This window comes from Pelecanus crispus, chromosome 1 (assembly GCF_030463565.1).
Source record: "Pelecanus crispus isolate bPelCri1 chromosome 1, bPelCri1.pri, whole genome shotgun sequence".
Lineage (NCBI taxonomy): Eukaryota > Metazoa > Chordata > Aves > Pelecaniformes > Pelecanidae > Pelecanus > Pelecanus crispus.
In genome coordinates, this window is record NC_134643.1 from 31551364 (window position 1) to 31575181 (window position 23818).

The 23818-nt window shown below is 36.0% G+C and overlaps 1 protein-coding gene across 2 annotated transcripts in view; it reads left to right on the plus strand.

The window, feature by feature from the left end:
- IMMP2L (inner mitochondrial membrane peptidase subunit 2) overlaps nt 1–23818 on the plus strand; it is a 477239-nt gene that overhangs the window by 22844 nt on the left and 430577 nt on the right. The window contains exon 3 of one of the 2 annotated variants that reach the window (XM_075727618.1): nt 14557–14577. The exons of the other annotated variant lie outside the window; for it this stretch is intronic. Coding sequence (XP_075583733.1) covers nt 14557–14577 — 21 coding nt within the window. The remainder of the gene's footprint in view (nt 1–14556; nt 14578–23818) is intronic. 2 annotated transcript variants of the gene reach the window in all.

Consider the following 23818-nt stretch of genomic DNA (forward strand, 5'->3'; position numbering starts at 1 on the left):
ATATTTCTATATGAATTTTCTAATGCTGTCCCTAAACTAGGTGACCAAATAGTAATGAAATTATTTGAACTAGTTTCACCATACAATTTTAAGTATTATTTACATGCAATTTACTTATCTTAAATTTCAGTGTGACATCTCTTGCTCTTCACTGTACATATCTTGGAGACTCCTTTTGTGAGATTGTAATAGCTGACCAACAAGGGTCTTCAATGTTACATTCAAATTTTCATGCTGTTGGTGATAAAGCATCTGTTAATGAGTTATACTTGCAGGTAATTAAATAATATTGGGGATCTTCCTTACTGTTCTTGTATTTACATCAATATTTTCTTTTTTCCCTTCCTTCCTCTCTGTCTGTTAAACCACATAGAAGGAAAAAGGTCATAATTTAATGAATGACCTCTTGGATCACAGATGCCGACAAAATGAAGCCTGAAAATTTTAAATTGGCTGGCTGCTGTTATCCTAACAGAGCCCATTAAAGTCACACAAGAGAGCATAACTTACTTTGTAGTGAAACTGTGACTTTTTCATGGTTTCTTTGTAAACATGACAAAATTTATGGAAGGCATTAGTGATACTAAGTTGACAGAATTAAAATCACTGTTTATAGATACAGTTCAGTAACTTGATTTAATTAGATTCTCACCACATTGATCTAAGAGGATTTTCAAGCAGTGTTTTATGATGAGGGTTTAAAAGAGAATGCTGAAGTTCTCACACAAGTGATGAATTGCAAGAAATATTTTCATTTAAATACACATATATTTAACTAAATACTTATTGTTTAGGCTCTTGCACTTTGAAACAGCGTACAGTGTTTTGTACAGGGGCTGAAGCCCCTGTACAATCCCAAACTTCGTCTTTGACTAGTAGTATACTGTATTAACACTGGGTGTATTAGTATAGCAGAGAGATTCAGCTCTCCTCAAATAGACACATTAAAAGTGGGACATCAAAATCCAGGCTCCATTGATAGTATTGACTATAATGGGAACTTCCGACCCTTAGTTCCTTTATTGATACTTACATTCAACATGGTATGTGGAACAGTTTCAGAAGCGAGTGAGATTATTAGGATAATCAGTTTTCTCTGAATCTGTCAGAGCAGACAATGTGTTTTAATTTCTTCTTCTTTCCTGGTTTCTTCCTGTACCTTTCCTTTCTCAGGCTACCTGTCCCCATTAGTAACCAACCTGGTTGTAAATCTCATAAGCATTTTATTATAATTCTTTCCTATTTGATAGGCTTTACTGAAAGTAACAGGCAATAATAATCTCTGAGATTTTTAGGCTAAAGCTTTTGGACATTTAAATAGGGTAGGCTGTTGGAAAGTGCAGTATAGACCTGTGAAGTGAGCATAAGGAATGATAAACTGCTAATTGATGCAAGAAAGTTGAAAAAACATAATGAAACTACTGATACGAATTTATGGAGGCATCAGTGTTACATAAGGGCTTGTGTCCCGTTAAATATGGTAGATGCTTGTAAGGACATTGTGTTATATGCATCCTAAAAGTACCTGACAGAGATTTTACTTGAAAAAACAACATTACCAAGAAATAGCCTTCATCATGTGGAAAAAAGTTTGTGTTTCATTTTATTCTGCACTAGAATGACATTATAAAATTTAAAGTCAAAATTCATAACACTTTTAAAACGCAAAATAATTTTGATTCCTGTTAAGTGTGGAAGGTTTAAAAGGAGCAGTACCTTCAACTAGGAACAAATATGTGAAGGCTAGCCTAGCCCCAGCTTATTGCAAGCCAGAGTAAATCTTGAAATGAAGTCCTTTGGTGAGGGCTCTGGTAGAAGGATAGCTGGGAGATCTTTTAAACCACAGATTTATAAATCAAGTTTTTGGCACAGCAATTGCCAAAATAAGACAGACAGTCAGAAATTGGGATGTGGAGGTTATAAGTCCAATGAAATCTAAGGCTACTTATTGGAAATCTCTGACAAAGAAAACATTTACTCCAGCATCTGTTTCCAAAACTGGCAAAAGAAGGTGGCAAGTGTCATGTGGTTTCCCTCTCTGTGGTCAATTCCCCTTGTAGTTCCTCAGCACTGACAGCTGTTGGATGTGCTTCTTTCCATTTATGTAGTCCCTGAATCTGTCCAGCATCTTTTTAAAACTAAACAAATTCAGGTACAGCTGATCCACAAAGTGCTAAATGTTACCTCTCTCTACAACTTCCTGTGGCAACAGACTGCAAAAATTGTCAGGTATTTTTTGTTCTTCATCCAGGGAGTATCACAAATCCGTACATCTGAGTATTAGGTTTCAAATTTGGATTTCAGATTTAGGTGAAAATTGTGCCAGTGTTGCGTATCTCAGTAGCTCTTTATGTAGAATCCAGGTTGGGATGTATGGGAGTCTGAGCACAGTCTTCAGAGCATTGGTTGGAATTGAAGAATCTCTCCAGATTCACTTTTCTCAAATGTAAGAAGTTGCCAGTTCTGTGAAGAGTGTGTATTTCTTGCTCAAACTTCACCTTCCTTTGCATAGATATTGTAGTAAAGTGAGAAATACTCCAAGATGATCTGCAGTTTCTGTACTTCATGTAGGAAGGTACCCATAGACCAGACGTTGAGTTCTGACATTAACATCATGTCTTCCATTATCGTTAGCTCCAAGCTACATGGTTTGTATCTAGTATTAAATTTATATGTTAGTGATACCAAGATGTATTTGAAGAAGTAGTCCTGGAAGAGGAAAATGAATGCCATGATAATTTTTCTTCATATCCACGATTATTTAGTGATGGTGCTCTTAGGATGAGGTATATTTATTTGATTTTTAGTTATTTCTGCCATTTTTCATACCCCCAACTTGCATCTCTGAAGACCTTATTGTGAAGTCTATGCAAAATAAAAAAGCAGGAGAAAGGTTCATGTACTTCCAAAATTAAGCTTCATTGCTGTATTATAGTAAGAAATGTGCCTGTAGCCAGATGTATTGGTTTTATGTAGGTTTTTGTTATGATGGCTTCAAATTCTGATATCAAACTTCAAAGGTTATTATGAATAAAATATGAAAAATAAATTATGAATTTATTATGAAAAAATACTGTCCTGGATTCGGCTGGGATAGAGTTAATTTTCTTCCTAGTAGCAGGCATAGTGCTGTGTTTTGGATTTAGTAGGAGAAGAATGTTGATAACACACTGATGTTTTTAGTTGTTGCTGAGTACTGCTTATGCTAGTCAAGGACTTTTCAGCTTCCCATGCTCTGCCAGGTACACAAGGAACTGGGAGGGGGCACAGCCAGAATAGTTGATCCAAACTGACCACAGGGCTATTCCATACCATATGACGTCATGCTCAGTATAGAAGCTGGGGGGGATTGGCCGGGGGCAGCGATCGCTGTTCGGGAACTGTCTGGGTATCAGTCAGCGGGTGGTGAGCAATTGCATTGGGCATCACTTGCTTTGTATATCATTATTATTATTATCATTATTATCATTATTATACTGTTACTATTATCATTACTATTTTACTTTATTTCAATGATTAAACTGTTCTTATCTCAACCCAGGAGTGTTTCTCACTTACTCCTCCGATTCTCTCCCCCATCCCATCGGGGCAGGGGGAGTGAGCGAGCGCCTGCGTGGTGCTGAGTTGCTGGCTGGGGCTAAACCACGACAAATACTTCTTCCCAAATGACAGAACAAAAACCTCAAAGAACTCCACACCTGTGCTGCTCTTTTTTTATTTCTCATACTAATGATGCATAATGTATCTAATACTTTTATTTATTGGTTACAAAATCTTGCTGTGATACCTTTCTGCTGTGTGTTAAAATTAGTGGAAACAGTAATGGTTCACAGAGAGGTGAAGGGTGTATTGAAGAAAATGATAGTCTTTAAACTTAAGTAAATCTGGTTTTGTACTTTTCATTGCACAATGGATTCCCTTTTTACAGTTACTGGTTTAACTTCAGAAATTCGCAGCCTCTCAAATATTTTCCTTTTACTGATGAAAAAATGTCATGACAATATTGAAGGCTGCTGTATAATAGGAACAAAGATTTTGTTTTACTAAATATACCAAACTCTGACCAACACTGATGTACTCACTTGATTGCTTTCTAGTTCAGTTATAAAAATAACCCAGCAAAGCTTCCTTCTATAAAAGGATTATTCTAGGGAACATTTGCTTTACAAAGCATAAAACATATTCTGTGTTACTACATTTGACAGAACAGAAGACATGCGGTATTCTTATCCTGTATTTACAATGAAGTGATGCTCTTTCTCTATTACTAGAATTCAGAGATTATTTTCTTAGAATGATATAAAATCCCCTTCCTTAAGGAATTTCATGGTACATTTTAAAAAATATTTTCTTTTTCTAGTGTTCTTCATACTAAAATAAATAATAGAATCTCTAAGGCATGATGGAAGATATATGGGAAGAGCTTCTACTGTAATGAAAACTGGTGCAGTTTGAAGGGATTATGCAGTAAAAAAGAACTAATCTAAGAAAACACAGCTATAATATTGCTGAATGTTTTCACTTTCAGGCATTTTACAGAATGCTGATGTAGCCAATAAAAGGGCACATTCATCAAAATGCATAATTTAATTTAAAAAAAAAACCCACCAGTTTAAGCATACAGTACTCAGATTTCACATGAAGGTGAAGAAACCCCTTAGGACGTTTAAAATTTATGAAGAGTCTTGCGATTTCATTCATTATGTTGACAATATGCACAGCTTCTTTTGAAAATGGATTGGACCAAAAAAGGTGAACAGACGTGGTTGTAATAGCTCTTCCCATAGTGTGTGGTGAATTATGAGAGTTACTTCTGGTTATACGTTACCCAGGAGGACTGTTTAATGTGCTTGGTTATATAGATCTGCAAATTTTTAGCTGTGGGCTGGTATCCATATTGAGCCATAAATTTATAGTTGATGTATTGCTTTCTAGGCAGACAACTCATACTCTGATAGAATTAAAGGGCGAGAATTGATTTCCTGCTAAATAAGACACATTTTGGTTTAAAGTATAATAAATGGAAACTGGAGTCTCTATATGAAGCAGATATATGTTGTAAATATTGTGTACAGAAAAAAAGACTTTTATAATAATAGATTTGCATATAGATATGGAAAGATACCTTCTGAATGAAAACAGTATCTATAATCTTTTTACCATTTGAATTTTGATTGACAGAAACATTTCTGCTAACATATCTTTGACTGCTGTGGCTACAACTCTATTCTGACAGTCTGCCATACTATCAGAATAGACTTTTAGCTTGTTGTCAGTTTTTATTAAGTACTGAGGTGAATATTGCATGAGTTAGTGGTCTCATATGCTCATAAGTACCATAACAAAAAAATGCTTTATAGAAAAAAAAAACACAAAAAACAGTGATTGCTTATCAGCTATGTACCAGCAAGGGTACATAGAAATTTGGAAAGAGGCTGAAATTTGGAAGGAGGCTGATTCATTAAGACACAGAGCAAAATCTTTTATGAACTGAAGCAGTTTTTTTCTAATCAGCAGTTAAGTTGCCAAGCAAGTCTGCTTAATTTCACTTCCACCTTGTGAAAAGCAGCTGCTGTTTTAGCATTTTCATGATACTGATACAACAAATAAAGGAGGGGAAAAACCCTACCTCTGCTGGCAGAATAAGGAAAACTTTGCTGTGTTATTTCAACTTAATTTATATTTGGAATTACATCCCGGTTCAGAATTAAAAAAACCTCAGTCTCACCTTCTGCCCTCTTTCCCCCATGCACTCTTTTTCTCTCTTCTTCTTCTCCTTTTTCTCTGTGTTGTTTTTGCAGTGAAGAATGCGCTGTGTAAAGTTTAATGAACTTGTATCATTCCTCATCAGAGAGAGGTTTATCCTGGAGGATTTCAAGCCACATTTTTCCTTTAGAACTGTTTACTATAAACTCTTTCAGTTGACATGAAATAATGTGTACCCTTCTTAAGGATAAAGATTTTTCTTTAAATATTTTTTCCCAGTTTTAGCCTGAATTTGTGTCAAAGCTGTGTTGCTGTCTAGAAGAAACACCCCATCACCCCATCCATCTAGTTTTTATTTTCCATGTGAATTTTTCCTATAATTAGTTTGTTACTGTATAAATGTATAGCTGAAATTGTATATTTACTCAAGTAAAGGAAGCAGTTGCCATCTTACCGTGTTTTACCTACTTGGTTAAAGCTACATGCCCATTGTTTTTCTACCAAGTGCTAGAAAATATGTGCCATAATTTGGATTCTCTGTTCTTGGGGAAGAATCTCCTTCCTGATAGCTTTTAAAATTATTCAAGATACCTGTAGCTGCAGAACTCTACTAAACAAATTTTTAGGATGCTATCAGAAGTACATGTTTGTGTGTCTAATGAATTTCTTGAAGATATGTAGTAACTGCTGAAGAAAGAAACATCTTTCTTCTGAAGAATGGCATAATTTTTTACAGTTTATTGTAGGGAAGGTAGTGTTTTATGGAAATTCAGAAGATGAGGTTTATGCCCCAGAGAAGTCACCAGATTCATTGAAGGATTCTGTCTGGGTGATAGCCAGGCTAAAACTCTGCAGAGATTTGGGAGTGTATGCTGAATACTTCAGATATTCAAATAACACAAAGCTGTCCAGTGTAACTGGGCACCATGCACGTATTCATTTAGTCCTCCCCATACTTTTCTCCTGCTGTGCTGACATTTTAAGGTTTTCCAGAGCATTTTTCTTGCCATGCCATCTAATTTGATATGTATGATGGATGAATTGGCTCTGGTCCACCAACCAGTGGTTGGTAGGAGGATTTATAAAGGACAACAGACACCATTATGCAGTGGCTCAAATATGCTTCTAAACACAGCGTTCAAAGGAACCCCACCTGTAAACATAGCCACACTATTTATTTCATCATGTGACACCTTTAAATGACAGCACTGAAATCAGGTGTAATCCTTTGATTCAGATGTCTGCTACTGTTATGTGAACCAGGATTTACAGAGTCTCCGAGAATTTGAGCTTTGAGAAGGATGGAAGATTCAACTTCCATACTTCTATATTGGAAGGCTTGATAAACTTGGAAGAAATGCATTTCAGTTGGGAAACAATTGCAAGTGTAGAAGTTCATAGTATCAAACATCATATAGAGTAACTTTACTTATCCACAGTCTTTCATTTCTATAGGGAAAAAAACAATTATGAGAATCACCAAATCAAATAAAAAATGAACTCTCTCTGTTGGAAGAGAATATCCAAGTTGGTGAGATATGAGCTGATGCTACACCTACTTTTATGCAAACTAGTCTTCGAAACTGTCAGGAGTTCTTAAATTTTGCATATTACCTTTTCTTTAGTAGTATCCTTACTACTTTAAATAAAACCTGCAGAATAATACAGTCGTATAATGCAGAGAGTAAACAAGTGAAAAGTGAAAAGTGAAATCACATTGCTGTTGATGTAAGTTGGTAGAATCAATGAAGATTAAAAAACAAAGTCCTTTGTTGAGAAATCCGTATGATATTAAATGGTTACACGGTGCTGCTTGAGTTGACATGTTAATGTAGAGTTATGTAGAGCTGCTGATGGATTTGATTATTTCTCTTGTAGCACTTACGTCCAGAATATATCTTCTGAAAATCCATCTGATCTTGGTGGTATATAAATTTTCTTGGTATTTAATTTCCATCAGTAAAACTTGCTTGGGAATGTCCACATTTGGTAGCATGGCCAAAGCTTCCTATCACCTGAAACTCGTGTGCTGAAAGGCTCATTGCACATAATTAAACCTACTCAAGATTAATGAATTATATACTCTCCCAATTTCCTATGGGGTTCACTCATTAGGCTTTCTTGAAACACCCATCAAAAGTTCAGAGAATTTGAACAAGCTCTCCTTCCTTGTTTATGGATGTTTTACTCTGAAACCGGTCTACTGGTTTTCCTCTTCATCACAGTAACCTTTGTATCTCATACTCCAGGAAATCCACCTCCCTGTAATCCTGTCCAGGCAATCCACCCTTTTTTCCTTTTCCTAATCATGTATCTCCGTTTTCAGCAGGGGCTTCCAGTTGTCCCCTTTTTCCTAGCCAACATTTTGTTTCTGTGGGCAGATAGTTTTGTCTCTGTCACTTGAAGTGCAAAAGGAAGAACCTTCCTCTTGTTTCTACTGGTTCCGTTCCTAAAGTGTTTTCCTCCGCCTTTCCTGACAGCCTTGTTTGTTGTATCCTGACTACTCATTGTGCTAGCCTGTAAGCCTGATCTGTAAGGAGAAGGAAGGACTGTGTCTGGTGCAGCTGTTGTGACGCATTGCTTAGGCCTTTCTCAGCTCTCCATTCCTCAGAGCAAGGGTATGCATCAGGATAACTCAGCCTAAGTTTAGTGAGATAGACAGTGGAAGAAGAGGTTGCAGTCTCTATTCTTACTTGCATTCTCTACATTGTTGAAATACTACATTAGTCTCCTGGAAAGAAAAGACGTAATGTTTCTGGAGCTTCTTATATCCTTCAACTGACCTTGATACATTTCATCCCAATTTACCCCTCTCTTCCAGAGGTGGAAGTAGTAGAGGATATAATGCTAGTTTTGAGAAAACATATTTTAAAAATAAAAGGTCACTAGACTCTTGATATATCAACAGTTTTTTACTTTTATATTTTTCTGTACTGGTATTTACTGAACAACATTTTTTAAAGCTTTAGAATTTCTAAAAGATTGTATTATCTTTGTTCATCATGACAGGTAAAAAAAAAGAAAAAAGCTTACGTAGTTCTGTTTCAGCCACCTTAGTTTGGAGTCATGTAATCCTTAACATTAATTCTTTACTCTAAGCTCTCAATTTTAGTTGTCTTCTATATCAATGCTTTGATCCTAGTTATGTTTTTAAAGATTTTCCAGAAATAACATTTACCTGAGATTGTCTAAATTCACCTCTAAATTCACAAGGCTTTCTTTTATTTCTAAGTAGCACTGTTTCTGTGTTGGATCTTGCAGGCATCACCTCTAAGCAGGTTTGCAGTGCTGTATCTGCTGTTTTTTTGATGCACTGTAAATATGTATGCTTGCTAGATGTGACTTTTTTCTCCTTGCTCTGAGTGGCAACTCTTGGCTGCATCACCTGCAGTTGTACATTGTTTTGCAAATACTATGTGTTGCTCTACATCCGATATGCTTCTTGTCTTACACTATTTCTACCAGTATTTCCTTTGCGAGGGTTCTCCTAAGTTTTCACTTTGTAGTATTCCATTTTGTATTTTCTTCTGTAGCCAAAGTACGTACATTTGTGGTGGTTTTGGTGGTTTTTTTTTGGAGGGAGGGCATTTTCTTTTTGACCTCGGTGATTCCTGCAGCCTGCCACATCACATATCACTCTTTTCCAAGTGTGAAGTCATATCTTTTGTTAGTTCCTTGCCCCTCGGTCTCCACCCCACAGCTTTGGCTATCTGAACTGAATTGTATCTGATCTGTTATAATGAAATCTGCCAAGTGTCTTAATTATAAGCCTGACTTATTAGTTTAAAATGAATAAAAGATTCTTCAAGGAATTCTTTCACTTTTTGCAGTTTCATTTGCAATCCTTCAAAAGTGTCTCTTTTGGGGGTTTCAATATTATCGCAATTTCAGTTCAGAGCTTGTGCTTTCAATCTGGCTCTGTTTAGAAACTGGTTAAGTCATCAGTAGGTACAGGTTCAGCAAAAATGAAAAAGTAGTTATCAGTGAAATTTATTTTTTACTTCAGGTGGATTCCAGCTTTTCCCATACAGATGTCAGATATGTATCTGTTTTTCTTGCTACCATTCATCAATGTAACATTAATTTTGGCTTGTTAGTGGCCTTTAGTCCCTGCACTACTATTTTTCCCTCTCATTCTCAGGGGTCTGGGTTCCTCACTTCTCTGATAATCATAAAATAGTTTAGTTCCTAACTGTGGAGTTATGGACTTAAAACTTTGGAGTTTTGTGGTCCAAACACCTGCTTAAAAAAGAGCTAATATTAGATCAGGTTGTGCAGGGACTTAACCAGGCATTTTGAGTATCTCCAGTAATGAAGATCACATAGTCTTGTGAGAGTTCCAGTTTGGTTTTGTTTGTTTGTTTGTTTAAGAGGAAAACAGAAGAAGTATTAAAATAGCAAGTGTTATTGAAGTTCAAGCCCCCTGTTTGAGAGTCTGTGATGTAGGGAGATGCTGCACCTCACCAATTTTCCTGGCTAGTTGCTCAAGAAGGATCTTTTTTCTGAAGATGCTTACATTGATGTGACTCTATAGAAAGTGACAGTAATTCTGCTGGAACTGTAGGTATGGCTGATAGAACACAACTCTCCATGAGTGAAACGGACTGTGTAGCCAGAACCTGACCTTTATGTAAAGAACATATTTAAAAAAAAAAAAAAAAAAGCTGATCTTAGGTAGGAAATCAGTCCCTTTGTATTCTTTTTGTCTTACTATAGTATTAGATTTTTCTTTCAGTTCTTTGTTCTGTGGTAGTGGCCATTTTGCTGTATTTGAACTAACGTATTCAATTCAAATATTTTAATTTTACTCGGAATCTTAATTTTCAGAATATCAGTCAGATGTTATATATTTGACCAAATGAAAATTGGTGTTATGCAGAGATATGGTGTGGGACGGCAAAGGCTCCTTGATTTAAAAATATATGTAGAGTCTGGAAAAAAAGTGGAGAATAGTATTTGAGTAGGGAAGTTTTGTACTTACTTCCTTGAGGAGGAAAGTGTTATATTTGCCCAGTGTAGGAACTGAAAATAATTCCTATCCACCATTTCAATATTTTTAGTACTGTTTGGAAATGAAGACTATCCATGAAGGACAGATGGCAATTGCATACAAAGCACTTTCTGAACTGTTTGCTGCCTCAGGCTCTATGATAAAATAGGAAAGTTGGTAATATGTACTGTATTATCTTTTAATGGAATAATAATCACTTCTTGCAGGTTGCTTCTATAGGTACTTCATTTTACATAGATAGTTCAGATGTAAGCTATTATGTTTTCATAACAAAAAGCATTGGTTCTTGCCTGTGTCATTTAAATGTTTGAGCGTAGCTTCATAGGCAGGATTTTGAAGTTAAAAGTTGTAACTTTTTTACTTAAGGTTTCAGTAGTGCCTACTCTGCTTCTGTCTTCATGTGACTTTAATGTTTTGATTTCATCGTAAATGTTGAGTATATTGAATATTCCAGTAGTTGAATGCATTATAATTGTATGAGTATCTCATCCTTGCTTAGAACATGTTCAGTTTTCACATACATTCATACCTAAACCCTAAGCTTGATAACTGCATCCCATGCTAACCCTGTATTATTGATAAACCAAAGTCATCTACACAGTATAACATGCTTCATGAAACAGTGGAAATCACTTTAAAAAAGCTGTTTCTAAAGATTACTTGTACAGCAAACCCTGGGAAACTATAGGCAACTCTTTGTGCTTGTTTCATTTACACAAGCCCTTCAGTGAAGTGCTGCCTCTGACATTTCAGTGAAATATAAAACCAGGAGGAGGGAGTGCTGATATAATTAGATATTAAGCCTTTTTAGATGGGGCCTTCTGTCCCCAAAGACTTGCTTATGGTTCCAAATTTTCTTTATAGTGAGTGAAAATGAGCTGTGGAAGCCTGTATGAGACCTACCATGCTATAGTTTCCAGATTTGCAAAATTTCCACAAGCTCTGAATGTCTTACCAGGTCAATAATGTAGCCAGATGGGTATATACTGCCAGGAATTTTTTTTTTCCTTTTTCCTTCCTGTTTTAAATATTAACCATACTGCATGCAGATCCCTTTCATATATTCAGTTTTTTCTTGTTCTAATATTACAGACATTCACCATAAGACACTTACCAAGTTAGATGAAGCAGTTCAAGAATATTTTTGCTTGCCTTTATAAAGCTTGGGCTCTCTAAATCAATTCTGGACTTCCCATGTTGCCTACTGACAAATATTGTGCATAAGAAACTCATATTATTGTAGGTCACTGAATTAATTTTTAAAATTCCAATTGACATGATTCCCTTAGGGACTTGTAAGTTGCAGCCTTATATTATGTTCTAGCACAAATGTGGAAATTCAGTGTTTTAGAAGAGAAAGCATTTGTAGTACTGAAAGAGCTTAAAATGAATCATGCTTAACATGAATCATGCTTAACATGCTTTTCTAGCTTTTAAATTCTAATAGATGGAAATAGGCAGACTTTCTAGAGATGTTGCACTGTCATTGCATGTTTAACTCTCAGGAGAAAACTGGGATTGGTGTCCTTACTTCTGGCACCAAACTTCACAACTGCAGTTGATTGCTGTATTTTGCATAACTAAAAATGGGAGTTAAAGTACTAATAATGGATACAGGTTAGTTCAGTCCAGACATAGGGACACTAAATGCAGGAAGAGAAATAGCTGAAGATAAGCTATCCAGAGCTATTTGTGTGAGTGATTGTGGAGGGGAAAGATATATGGGATGGTACTGGTATTTGTTATAACCTGCTGACATACGGCATGCGTTCTGTTTCTGTCAAATAGTCAAAAATAGAGCACTGTAGATGAGAGATGATAATTAACCAATAAAATAGACTTTTCACTTAATTATAGCACTGCCCAGTAGCAGTGCTGCACTTCATGGCTTGTCAGCAAGTACCCTGTATTCCTCGTGTGCTGAAGTTTATAAAAATGGTCATTTTTATTTGTAGCATTGTGAAACATGATATTGAGTTTATGAGTCTGAAAGCAGGGTTGCTGTCTTTGGCCTGTCCTCCATTATAGAAACCCTCTAACATCATCTTGTTTACTTGAAAATTGTAACTTGTTTGGGACTAATATAGAAGTTACCAGAATTAACACATCACTTATTGTGAAAATGCTATGAGTGTCTACAAGCACAATTGTATGCCAGCATATCATTCTTATCTTTTCAATATCAAGATTTTTTTTCCTGTAGGTATGCTTCTCTGCTTACAGTAAGAATCTTTTCACTTAACATAGCAGAGTAATTGTGACCCTCTGAAACTTGTCTGTGATGCTGTTGAGCCATGACTCTTGAATTTCAAATCCTCAACTTAGTGATGGGAAATACACTGAGAAAAAGAAAGCTAATATACTTCTAACTAGCTAGGATAAAACACTGTGTAATGCGTGATATAGAATATTTTTTTTGGCAGCAGAAGGAAAGACTTTATAGTATATTGGGTCATTTTCCAATTCACATCTCTAATTTGTATGATTGCGTCCTTGAGTAAGTAGAGTTCTTTCTGGCATTCTCCAGTAAAAGGTTATATTAATAATGCATCTTTCACTTTAATTTTACATTTTTTGTCAGAGATCATTCAATTTTTTTTTTTGAGTTTGATTTCATGTCTTTTATCTGCATGTGAAGCTTTTAATTGTACCATAGCATGTCAAGATAGCATAAACTACTTTATGCTGAACTTAAAAGCTATTTTATATGTCTCTTTGGGTTACATGGTTAACGATGGGTTAAAAGCTAACACCAGTTGAAGGAAGAAGAGGGCGGGAGGGAAATGCTTTCTTTGTATTGTTCAGACTGCACAGTGAATTTACATGAGAATTTTATCAGCATTCTTGGTGTTATGCCTACTCTGAATGAATTCCCCACAGATGCAAATTTTTTGGACTGCCTTCTTTATCTTTCTTCTTTTGAGATACTGGCTTGAAAGGATGGATCTGCCTTTTATGTCTAGAGAATGATGCCTTGCGACTCACTTGCCATGTATTTCAGACACCCTGTCCAGCTGTTGAAAGTAAAGAGCAATTCTGCAGACAGCCTTGACTTGTACTAGGGGTGAGGTCAAGGCAAAGAACTGGGGAGAGTAGCCACTTCTTTGACCAGCCTTTTTACAGTATTTAGTGGAAATTACTCAAAACACTCCATACTCTGAGCATAAGCCTGCCTATGTATAAGAAACCTAAAAAAGTTGGACATTTTGTTCAGGCAAGCATCCATGTCTTTATATCTTCACTAAACTGGTAGACATAGGTCATGGGATCACATCCTTGATCATGGGGTAATTCAGGTTGGGGACCTCAAGGAGGTCCAACCTCTTACTCAAAGCAGGGCCAGCTATGAAGCCAGACCAGGTTCTGCTGGGCTTTATCTGGTTGGGTCTTGAAGAATTCCGAAGATGGAGACTGTATAACCACTCTGGGCAGCCTCTTCCACTGCCTGCCTGTCCTCACTGGGAAAAAGTTTCTCCTTATATCCAGTCTGAACCTGTCTTGTTTCAACATAGCCCATCGTCTCTTGTCCACTCACCATGTACCAGTGTGAAGAGCCTGGCTGTGTCTTCTTGATAAGCTTGTAAGTATTGGCATGCTGCTAAGTCCACTTGGAGACGTCTCTTCTCCAGGCTGAGCAAGCTTGGTCCCTTAGCTTCTCCTCACAGGGCTAGTGCACCAGCCCCTGACCAGCTTGGTGGCCCTCTGCTGAACATGCTCCACTTTATCAATGTCTTTCCTCTTCTTGGGGGCTCAAAACTGGAGACAGAATTTTTAGATTCCCTGTCTATGAGTGTATCAACTGATCCCCATGATTTGGTGTCATCGGCAAAGTTGATGAGAGTGTGCTCTGTCACCTCCAGGTCACTGATAAAGAAGTTGAACAAGACAGGATAAACACCTGCAGTAGTTCACTTGTTACTGGTCCCCAGGCAGAGTGCCACCCATGAACCACTACCCTTTGAGGCTGATCATCCCACCACTTTGTTTTTTTATCTGTTTGATTTTCCACCCATCCAAACTGCAACATGCTGACATGGATACAAGAATATTGTGAGAGGCAGTACTCCTTGTGAGAATCAAGAAAAATTGCATGATCATTATTGGTTTTCATGTTCTTTTTCAGAATTATAAAAATTTCAGTTAGAATTATTATTATAGTAAGACTTGCAGGTAAAATACAGCAGCTTAATATGTTCAGTAGTGCAATTAAAATAGCTCTTCTGTGTAGATGACTAAGTTACAAATCATTAATGTAAACTCAGTAAAGTCAGATAGAGGATAACTATGGCTTTGACTTGGAGATACATGTGATTGATTGGATTTTTTTTTGTTTTCTTCCTAGACTTTGCTTAAATTTCCAAGTCTTAGCAGAAGATTTTTAAAACCAATATTTTATGAATTGGATGCCTGCAGATGACCTGGCAAAAGGCCAAACTGAAAAACGTGTTTATTTAAAATGAAGTTTTTATCTATAAGGAAGACTTGAAAGACTGGTAACCCATATGTAGTATAATAGTGTGGTAATTTGTTTTTCTAAATTGAGAACAGTGGTCTATTCTACTTAAAAGCCAGTAATCAGTATCTGTAAGCATCTTTCTGCTTTTAATGTGAGTAGAACACTGGACTCTCTATGTAACTTCAATTTTTTGCGTGGGGTTTTGCGTGGGGTGCAACAAATTCGTTGCGTGGGGTTTTTTTTCTAGTGCATGGGGAAGGCAGAATCAAATGATTGCATTAGGATGCATGTTTGCATGATTGTTAGAAGGCGGTTTTTTGTATTTTTGGTTTGTGGTTTTTTTTTTTTTTTTTTAATTTCCCCCTTTAGATGGAACTACTGTGGAGGTAGCGTGATTTCATGGCTTGATTGGTTCTGTTCTCTTTGGTGAAAATGCTACATTACGAGAAGGTATAGAATTCATTTGTATAATGTGGAATCTGAAGGCCGATGCTTTAAACTGTAAGCACGATCAGCAGAACCTAGAAAAAAAATCATTCTGCCTGGTGTAGTCTGGGATTTTATGCGTTACCTACTGCATCACAAAAAAGAAATTGTTTGCCAATGTAAGTGAAAAAGGACTGTTACTTCAAGGCAGTGGTACGTCAGGTAGCTCTTGCACTATTGCATGGCATCTGGAGTTCTCAGGATAGGTAGTGGTAGTGACAAGTATTGGAAAACTACATTTGTATTATGGAAAAACCTGTTGTTTTCTTCCTTTAGGTCCCAGCATCATGAGCATAACATAGGGCTCCTCTCAGTTTCGGTAAATTACAGAAGTTGCAATTTGGTACATCTTGAAGCTGTTGTGTTACAGGAGTGACACCAGAGGGGGAAAATGACTGTCTCCTCTGGGCAAGAAAATCCAAATGGAAATACCGAATCGTTTGAGAGTGTAGTTAGTGTGCGTTATCATGGGCCTAGAAGAAAACTTGAGGATTTAGGTCTTGATGTAACTTTTGATTGTATGTATTGTATAGCTTTGAGAAGTGTTGTGCCACTTCCAAATATGCTTTATCAGTAATAGTTGTTCTTTTCCATTTTAAAGGCTTTTGTGTCTGTGTGTACTATTAATCAGAAATAAAACAAATCAAACTTACTCAATCAACTACACTGTGTTCAGCTCTTTATCTTTTTGAGCCTGAGAAAACTTCAAGGAACTCAATAATTGTCATCCTCCCCTCCCACATTTCATAGCTTTTTTCACCAAACAGCAAGAAAAAGCAGCATGAGTGATATGTATGTATACATATGTACCTGTGTGTGTATATATATACACATGTAAAAACTATTAGTAGTGTAATATAATATTATGAAATGCTGTAAGATTATCAATGCATTTCAAATCTGGTAAGTTTGTTACCAACCACACAAAGCTTTTTTTCTTTTTTTTCTAATTTGGGACAGCTTCTTAAAAAGTCATACTTACCACTATGCAGCTTTGCATACTAGAATATCCTGTAATTTCCTCCTTTTATTGTAAAGAAACAAAATGTGTGCATTTTGTACTGATATGAAAAAAAAAATACTTGAAAAAAATCCTTTTCAGTGAGATTGCTTTTGTAACTGTCTTCAAACTATTTTGTACTATGAGGGACAGTTTGAATTTTTTGGATAAATACTGTCTGTGGAAACCTCACTGTATGTAGACACTTACTGTATTGTAGCAGTTTGCAGGCTCGTATACTTAATTTGTCTCTTAATGTAAAATAGACCATGAGAAGTGGCATATACAAGACATTTTTACCTGTGGAGTTTACAGAGGTTTTTTTTGGGGGGTGTTTATATTTTTGTATTATTTTTTCTTTTGTCTTATTATTTTAATACTGAGGTGATACACATTTTAAACCAAGTCACCTGTGACTTGCTTTAAAATATGTATATATGTTTCACTTGCTGGCATTCATTTTGAAGGCTGTTGACAGATAACATTAACTTTCACAGTATCTGGTCTAATTCCTGAGGTGTATTGTGACTAAGGGGTCTCATCTGTACAGAGTTTCAGCCTTTTTGACAAATGCCATACCTGGCAGATTGGGTTCAAGGTTATTGTCTGAGTTTTAACAATTTGTCAACGGTTGGTTGCTTCCACAGTCTTAATAGCATTTTCCTGAAAGTCTAGTTTTCCGCATCTCAAAATATCACACCTCTCTCCCTTTTCTGCTAGTTATGTTGCTTGGTCACAAGAGTGACTTGCTGTTTATTACTAATGCATGAAATATATGGAAATCTGAGGTCTCTGTCCATCTATAAAATAGAACCAAATCCAGGTGATGATACTTCGATTTAAAAATGATGAAAACAGGTTTAGTACTGATCTAATTCAGTACTCAATATTCCAGATCTAGTATGTGTGTTCTGCGAACTTGACTTGTTTGTAGTTTTCACTGAAATTTTAAAAACAAATACACAGCCAGATTCTGTTCTGTAGCTAGATTACATGTGCGTGAAATTACTGAATGGATTATCTGATGATTTCTCTTCCTCAAGCTTTAATTTTGCATATAGCCTTGGAACGGAAAGGTTAGTAAATTTATTTTTCGATGCTTTCCTCCTTTTTTAAAGTTTGCCTCATGACAGAAGCTATATGGAACATTTCAGTACAATGGGAATTTTGGGACAGAAATCATAACAAACTGAAAATTATTAAATTTATCAGAAGTTTGCAAATGCTATGTTAATTAAAACTGAAACTTTTTGTGTTTCTTCTGGCAATTCAGAAATACCTTTGTCAGTTCACAGCTTATTCTATTCTATTAAATGGGGAAACTGGAAAAACACCTATGCAGATAAACATTATGATTATTAAAGAAAAATTTGAAGACTCATAGTTGACTTCTCAATTTGAATTTGCTTTTTTTCCTCCTGTGCTTCCTGTACTTCCTTACTTCTTCTAGAAATTATTAAAATAAGGGTTTATCACAGGCAAAAGGCAGCTCTGATTTCTAGATTTGATCACTATCATTAAAACCATAATATTTCTCTCTTATGCTCCTAAACACTGACATATATATTGTTAAAATATTCAGCAGCTATTGAAGATAAATTGTGCCAGGAGATCACCTAATTATCCAATTAATTGGGTATTTTCCATTTTTGCTTTGTCATTCTAACAAATAAGAAATGCAGATTTTTGGACTGCCTTTGTGAAACACCTGCTTCTGTTTATGAAAATGAATATGAAAGGAATTTCTTTGTCTGACTTCGTATTTCTACCTACTTTGGATTCTGTTCTCTGACTGAGGCACCTTAAAGGTAGCCATTATGCTGATGAATATCAACAGACTTAATTCCTCTTGTCATGGTTTAACCCCAGCCAGCAACTAAACACCGCACAGCTGCTCGCTCACCCTCCCACCCCCAGTGAGATGGGGGACCGAACTAGAAGGACAAAAGAAAGAAAACCTGTGGGTTGAGACAAGAACAGTTTAATAATTGAAATAAAATAATAATAATAATTTGTAGTGAAAAGGAAAACAACAATAAAAGGAACAAAACCCAGGAAAAACAAGTGATGCAACTGCTCACCACGTGCTGACCAACACCCAGCCCGTCCCCAAGCAGCGATCGCTGCTCCCTGGCCAGCTCCCCCCAGTTTATATGCTGCCCTGTTGGCAGAATTGTAAAACATCACACCTCCTATCCTTATTTTGCTATATCAGCAAAATGACTATTTAAGCTCAGTCACTAACTGAATTATGAGAGAAGGTATTGAATTTTTTTTTAAGTGAGTTGGTAAAGTTTCATTTACAATATGAGTAGAAAACATTCTAAGTATTTCAATTTCCTATCTCAAGTGAAAGAGCAGTTATTGAAAAAAAAAAAATGTAACACCCTGCAGACAAGGAACAAAACCATGTATTTTTTGTTGCATTCTAGTTGCGTTTGTCACTTCTTTCTGGAATTTTGTGTGTGTCCCTGTTAAATTCTACTAGGAACCACAAATTAATTTTGCCTCCCATAGGTTTTTGTCAAACAGGTTTCTTTCATACCCCCCTGATTTAAATGGAAGTATTAGCATCATGAGTGCATTTTCCTTTGAAATATAGTAGACTTCTGTGAGTTAGGTACGTAAATACTGTTTTTTCAAGGGTTGTTGAAATACTTGTTAGAAGTTAAAAGTTAGAATACTTGTCGGGGAAAGGATAATAAAATGTGGGGCTATGTAAGCATTAAAACAAATAATCACACTGTTGATAATAAGGTAACAATTGCATGCCACAAAAAAAACCCCAAACAAACCCAAGACTTGCTCTGAAAATAAGCATATATGTGAGTTAGGCAGCTGATGATGATTCTTAGTGCTAATACGAGCAAATGGTATGACACAGTTCAATAGAAGGATGTACTTTTGCTATGCTTTCCTTAAATCTACTTAAACATTTGTCAAGTAAGTACACTTTAATGTTTGTCAAGCAATAAATTTTAAAATATTTCATTGCATGAACAATGAACCCTTTCATAGTTTAAAGTAAGTTTAATTAGCATTGTACATGAAGAGGCAATTTAGCTGACTTTTCAGAAGTTTTTAATATGTTTTCTCCGATTTGTCCAATTCTTTGGTTTTTGTATATTTTAGCCTGAAATTACTGTTTGGGATGTGTTATGACACCAGGATGTTTGTCTGTGGGTAGGGAACGTGTTCAAAGCCTGCATTTTCATCAGTATGTATCCTTAAATCACTTGGATCCCTTGAGTTCTGCTTGAAGGCTGGAGGGCTGGGCTTGCTGAGCTGTTGGTACCTGTCTTCATTCATACTTCTGAGCAGGTGGGGTTTTGCAATGTGGCTGTTTCAGGTTTTCTAGGTATAGCATTTCTTCTGGGTGTTAGACACTTGGAGTGCACTCCTTGGCAGCTGGTCCAAAATCTACTCCCATCTTATTTGTAGAAACAGAAGAGTGGACGCCGAGGCATGAAAAAGCAGCTTGCCACAACTCTTTCTCCCCTCTTCTCCCCTCCCTCTGTATTCAGCCATGATCAAGGATCCAAGCCCCACTGATAATGGCATGTATAACCATGGCTTAGGCTTCTGAGGAGACTGCTAAGTTGAGAAAGCTGAGAAAATGTCTACAGAGTAGAATAATGCAAGATAAGGAAGATAAAATCAGAGATGTGGGTTATATTGTTGAGAGAGGAATCAGCAGTAACTTGAGCTGGAAAACACCAGCATGAAAAGGTATATGAACCTAAAGGCAAAAATGGAGTCAGCAAGAGATGTCAAGTCAGCACCATTAAGGATCATTTCCAGGTAGCAGTGAAGGATGGCCCTTTCCAACATGAACGATGGCAGTTAAGGGGAAGGGCTCTGTGTGTCTTGCCTGCATGGTGATAATACTAATGCTTAGTCACCTTGTGAAATTGTAGGTATATTTTGTGTGCATTAGCCAATAAATAGTTTTAAATATCGTATTTATTGTAAGTAAGTGTTGTGTTTTAATGGTAATTTAAGGTTTATTCTGCTTGCAGTGACTTTTTGCCTACAGCTAATGGTACTTGAACAAAGTGACCCAAAGAAAGAGGCATGCATACCTTGTTAAAGAGTTAAAATGAGTTTTTCTTCAAAATTCAAAGCTCTTTTTTTGGCCAGTAAGGTATGTCACTTGAGCTGACCGGGGAGTTTGTGTTCATACAAGCTTCCTATAAAAATATTCTGCTGGAGTTTTGGAAATTTAATAAATTAAAATTGTATCATTTGCCATACAATTTTCCCCCGGTGGTAATTTGCTATCCATTACTGTGTAATGTATATTGTACTAGTTTAATTCCCATATTGAAAACTGCTTTATTAGCCATTTCTTAAGCAATAGTGTAAATTAAAGTGAAATTGAGCCATAATATAACTGCACTATCACAGTAATGTGATCATATTCTTTCTACAGTGGGGGATGGACATAAATCTGTCAATAGCAAAACCTGCAAAATACAACACAAATCCACACCATTGTATTGATGTGTTTTTTAAGATCTCAGGTCTATCAGCCAGCTAGCCTGAATATATTGAATTTACTTTTGCTGTAGCAGTGAAGAAATCAATTCTGTAGTTTTGCACATAAGTGTCATAAAAATCAGATTTAGGATGTCATTGTGCTGATTTAGAAAGAATTGATTTATTATTTACATTGAAGTTGAAAAAAAGGTGTGAATGTAAAAAACAAGTGAAGTAATGGAGAAGATAATTCTGAATTACAAAAAGCCATCTGGACATGGTCCTGGGCAACTGGCTGTAGGTGGCCCTGCTTGACCAGATGACCTCCAGAGGTGCCTTCCAACCATTCTGTCATTCTGATTCTGTGAAAATAAAATTTAGAAGAAACCAAGTGGCCTCCTATCACTACATAAGTGTTTTCAAGTATTGGAGGATTGATTTACTTTTTTATTATCCTTGCACATGTTCCAGTGAGAATGTGGGGAAACTCATACTGTGTAACATTGGTAGACTGGAGAGATTCTGGAGGAACAACAAAAAAAAGGGTTGTCTTTTTTTAAAAAAGCCTTGCAAAGGAAGACAGAAAACCTGAGATTAATTAGTCTAGGAAAAAAAGATGAGGAAGAAAAATAGAATTCTTGATGCAAAGAGCAAATTGGACAAAGTTCTGTCAGGCATAAATCAAGTATTATTGGTTCCATGTCAGCGCAAGAAGGCTTGACTGGATCATCTCCCTCTTTTCCAGACCTAATTTTCTTTGATCTTAACTCATTGCCTTGATCTTCCATCCGAAAGAACTGCATCATTGTCAAGATCAAAACTGACTTTTGACAATAGAGACTTCAGTCCTGCTCTTGTTAATGATGGTAGTTCCCCTTAGTTAACCTGGAGAGTTGTTACAGGGCACAAGTGCATGTTGGTTTCTGGTTGATAGGTTTCTGTTACTACCCAATATATGGGGCAGGGTGAATCTTCATTGGCAGATTTTGTGGTGAAAATTATTTTCCAATAGAAGACATGGCAGATGTCATCTTGAATTCTTTGCTTTTAGAAATAATTGTTAAATCACATAATATTTGTTGCTTAATGGAAATCTGCTTGCCTGGAGCAGTGTAATAAAATGATGTGAAACCCAAAATGTTTAGGCTGTATGGCAACTGCATATGTACAAAACTGCTTGTGTTCAACTGCGCAACTGTGGAAAGCTACAGTAATTCAGATAAATAGTATACAAATTTAAAAATCAACTACATATATTAGCTTGGTCTCTGCTGCTTAGTTAGCTTAAAGTATTTCACATTGGATGTGAATAATACATTTATATATTAATACCAATACTTGTTCAAATGTTTTACATGTCTTGATGCATCTTAATCTCAACTCAACCTACAGCTTTTGTCACTGTTATGGAGGAAACTCTTTTAATATTTTATTCACTTCGTCTTACATTATTTGTAAATCTAAGACCTATTAGTGTAGCTGACAGAAAAAGAAAGTTAGTTTTTCATCTTCATTAATATTTGAGGCGTGTATATAACTTCTAATGGTACCAAAGCAGGAATTGTATAAGTTGTTTGGCCACAGAAAGAACAAGCTATTATCATTTCTACTGAGAAAAATCTGAATTTTCAGTGCACATATTTTAATTAAGTTCTTAGCAGTATGGGCTTTTTTAGGCCTGCTTTAGGAAAGTTAGTTATCAAAACAAGGTTAATAAATCCATTCTAGAATTTGTATACTTTAAAGCTGTGCTTGATTTATATATATGAGATGTGAGAAACAACTCTCTCTAAAACAAGTGATCTAAACCATCGTGTATGAACCAGTGGAATGAATGTGGTGTTTGTACTGTCTTTCTGGAAATTGCATACATGCTGGAGATCTTTCTAATTCCTCTAACTCAAACTACTTATAACTATTTGTAAGCAGCAGAAAACAGAAGTTCAAAAACACAGCAGAAAAATTGTGTTTTTGTAAAAAAAAAAAATTAATAAAACATTTAGAAGAGGCATGGAATGTTAAACACTCAGTAGTTTGTTGTCTTAATGTGAGGTGAGCAAAGCAAGCTTTTTGAAGACTTGATACAGTATGGCACTAACATGGCTTGAGTGTTGCATAGAGTCATTATAGCTGTACTTTCATTCTGAATTCCTTTCCAAAACATTTTACTTTCTTCTGGACCTTTATTTTCCAGTCAGGAGCATATATTCCTTAAAAAGAAAAGTTTTAATAAAAATTATGATACTGACTACACAGCAACAATTTTCTTTTGTTCCAGACTTCTTTTGTTTTTCTTCTTTAATCTTAAATGTATTATTGCCAAGAGTGTTCTGTCTTTTGATCACAGACTTGAGAGGAGGCAAGAAAAAGCAGTATTTATGAGTCCAGTAGGCATAGCAGAGCATAAGTTTATTACTGTCTTTTCATGCTATGTTTGCCTGATAAGTATCAGCTTTAAATAAAGCTTTTGTTCTTGATATTTTGGTTTGGACAGATTAGTTTCTTTTTAAAAGGCCTGTATATACCTATTATGATTTTTATTCTAAGCACATTTGCTAAGGACAAAACTTCTAACATGTGAAAACATGAACAGGTAGTAAAGCCAACATTGGAATCTGTTTTCCTTGCTTTGACTTCAGAATCAAAGGTCTGGCTTTACAAAGTGAGTTGTTTAAATTCA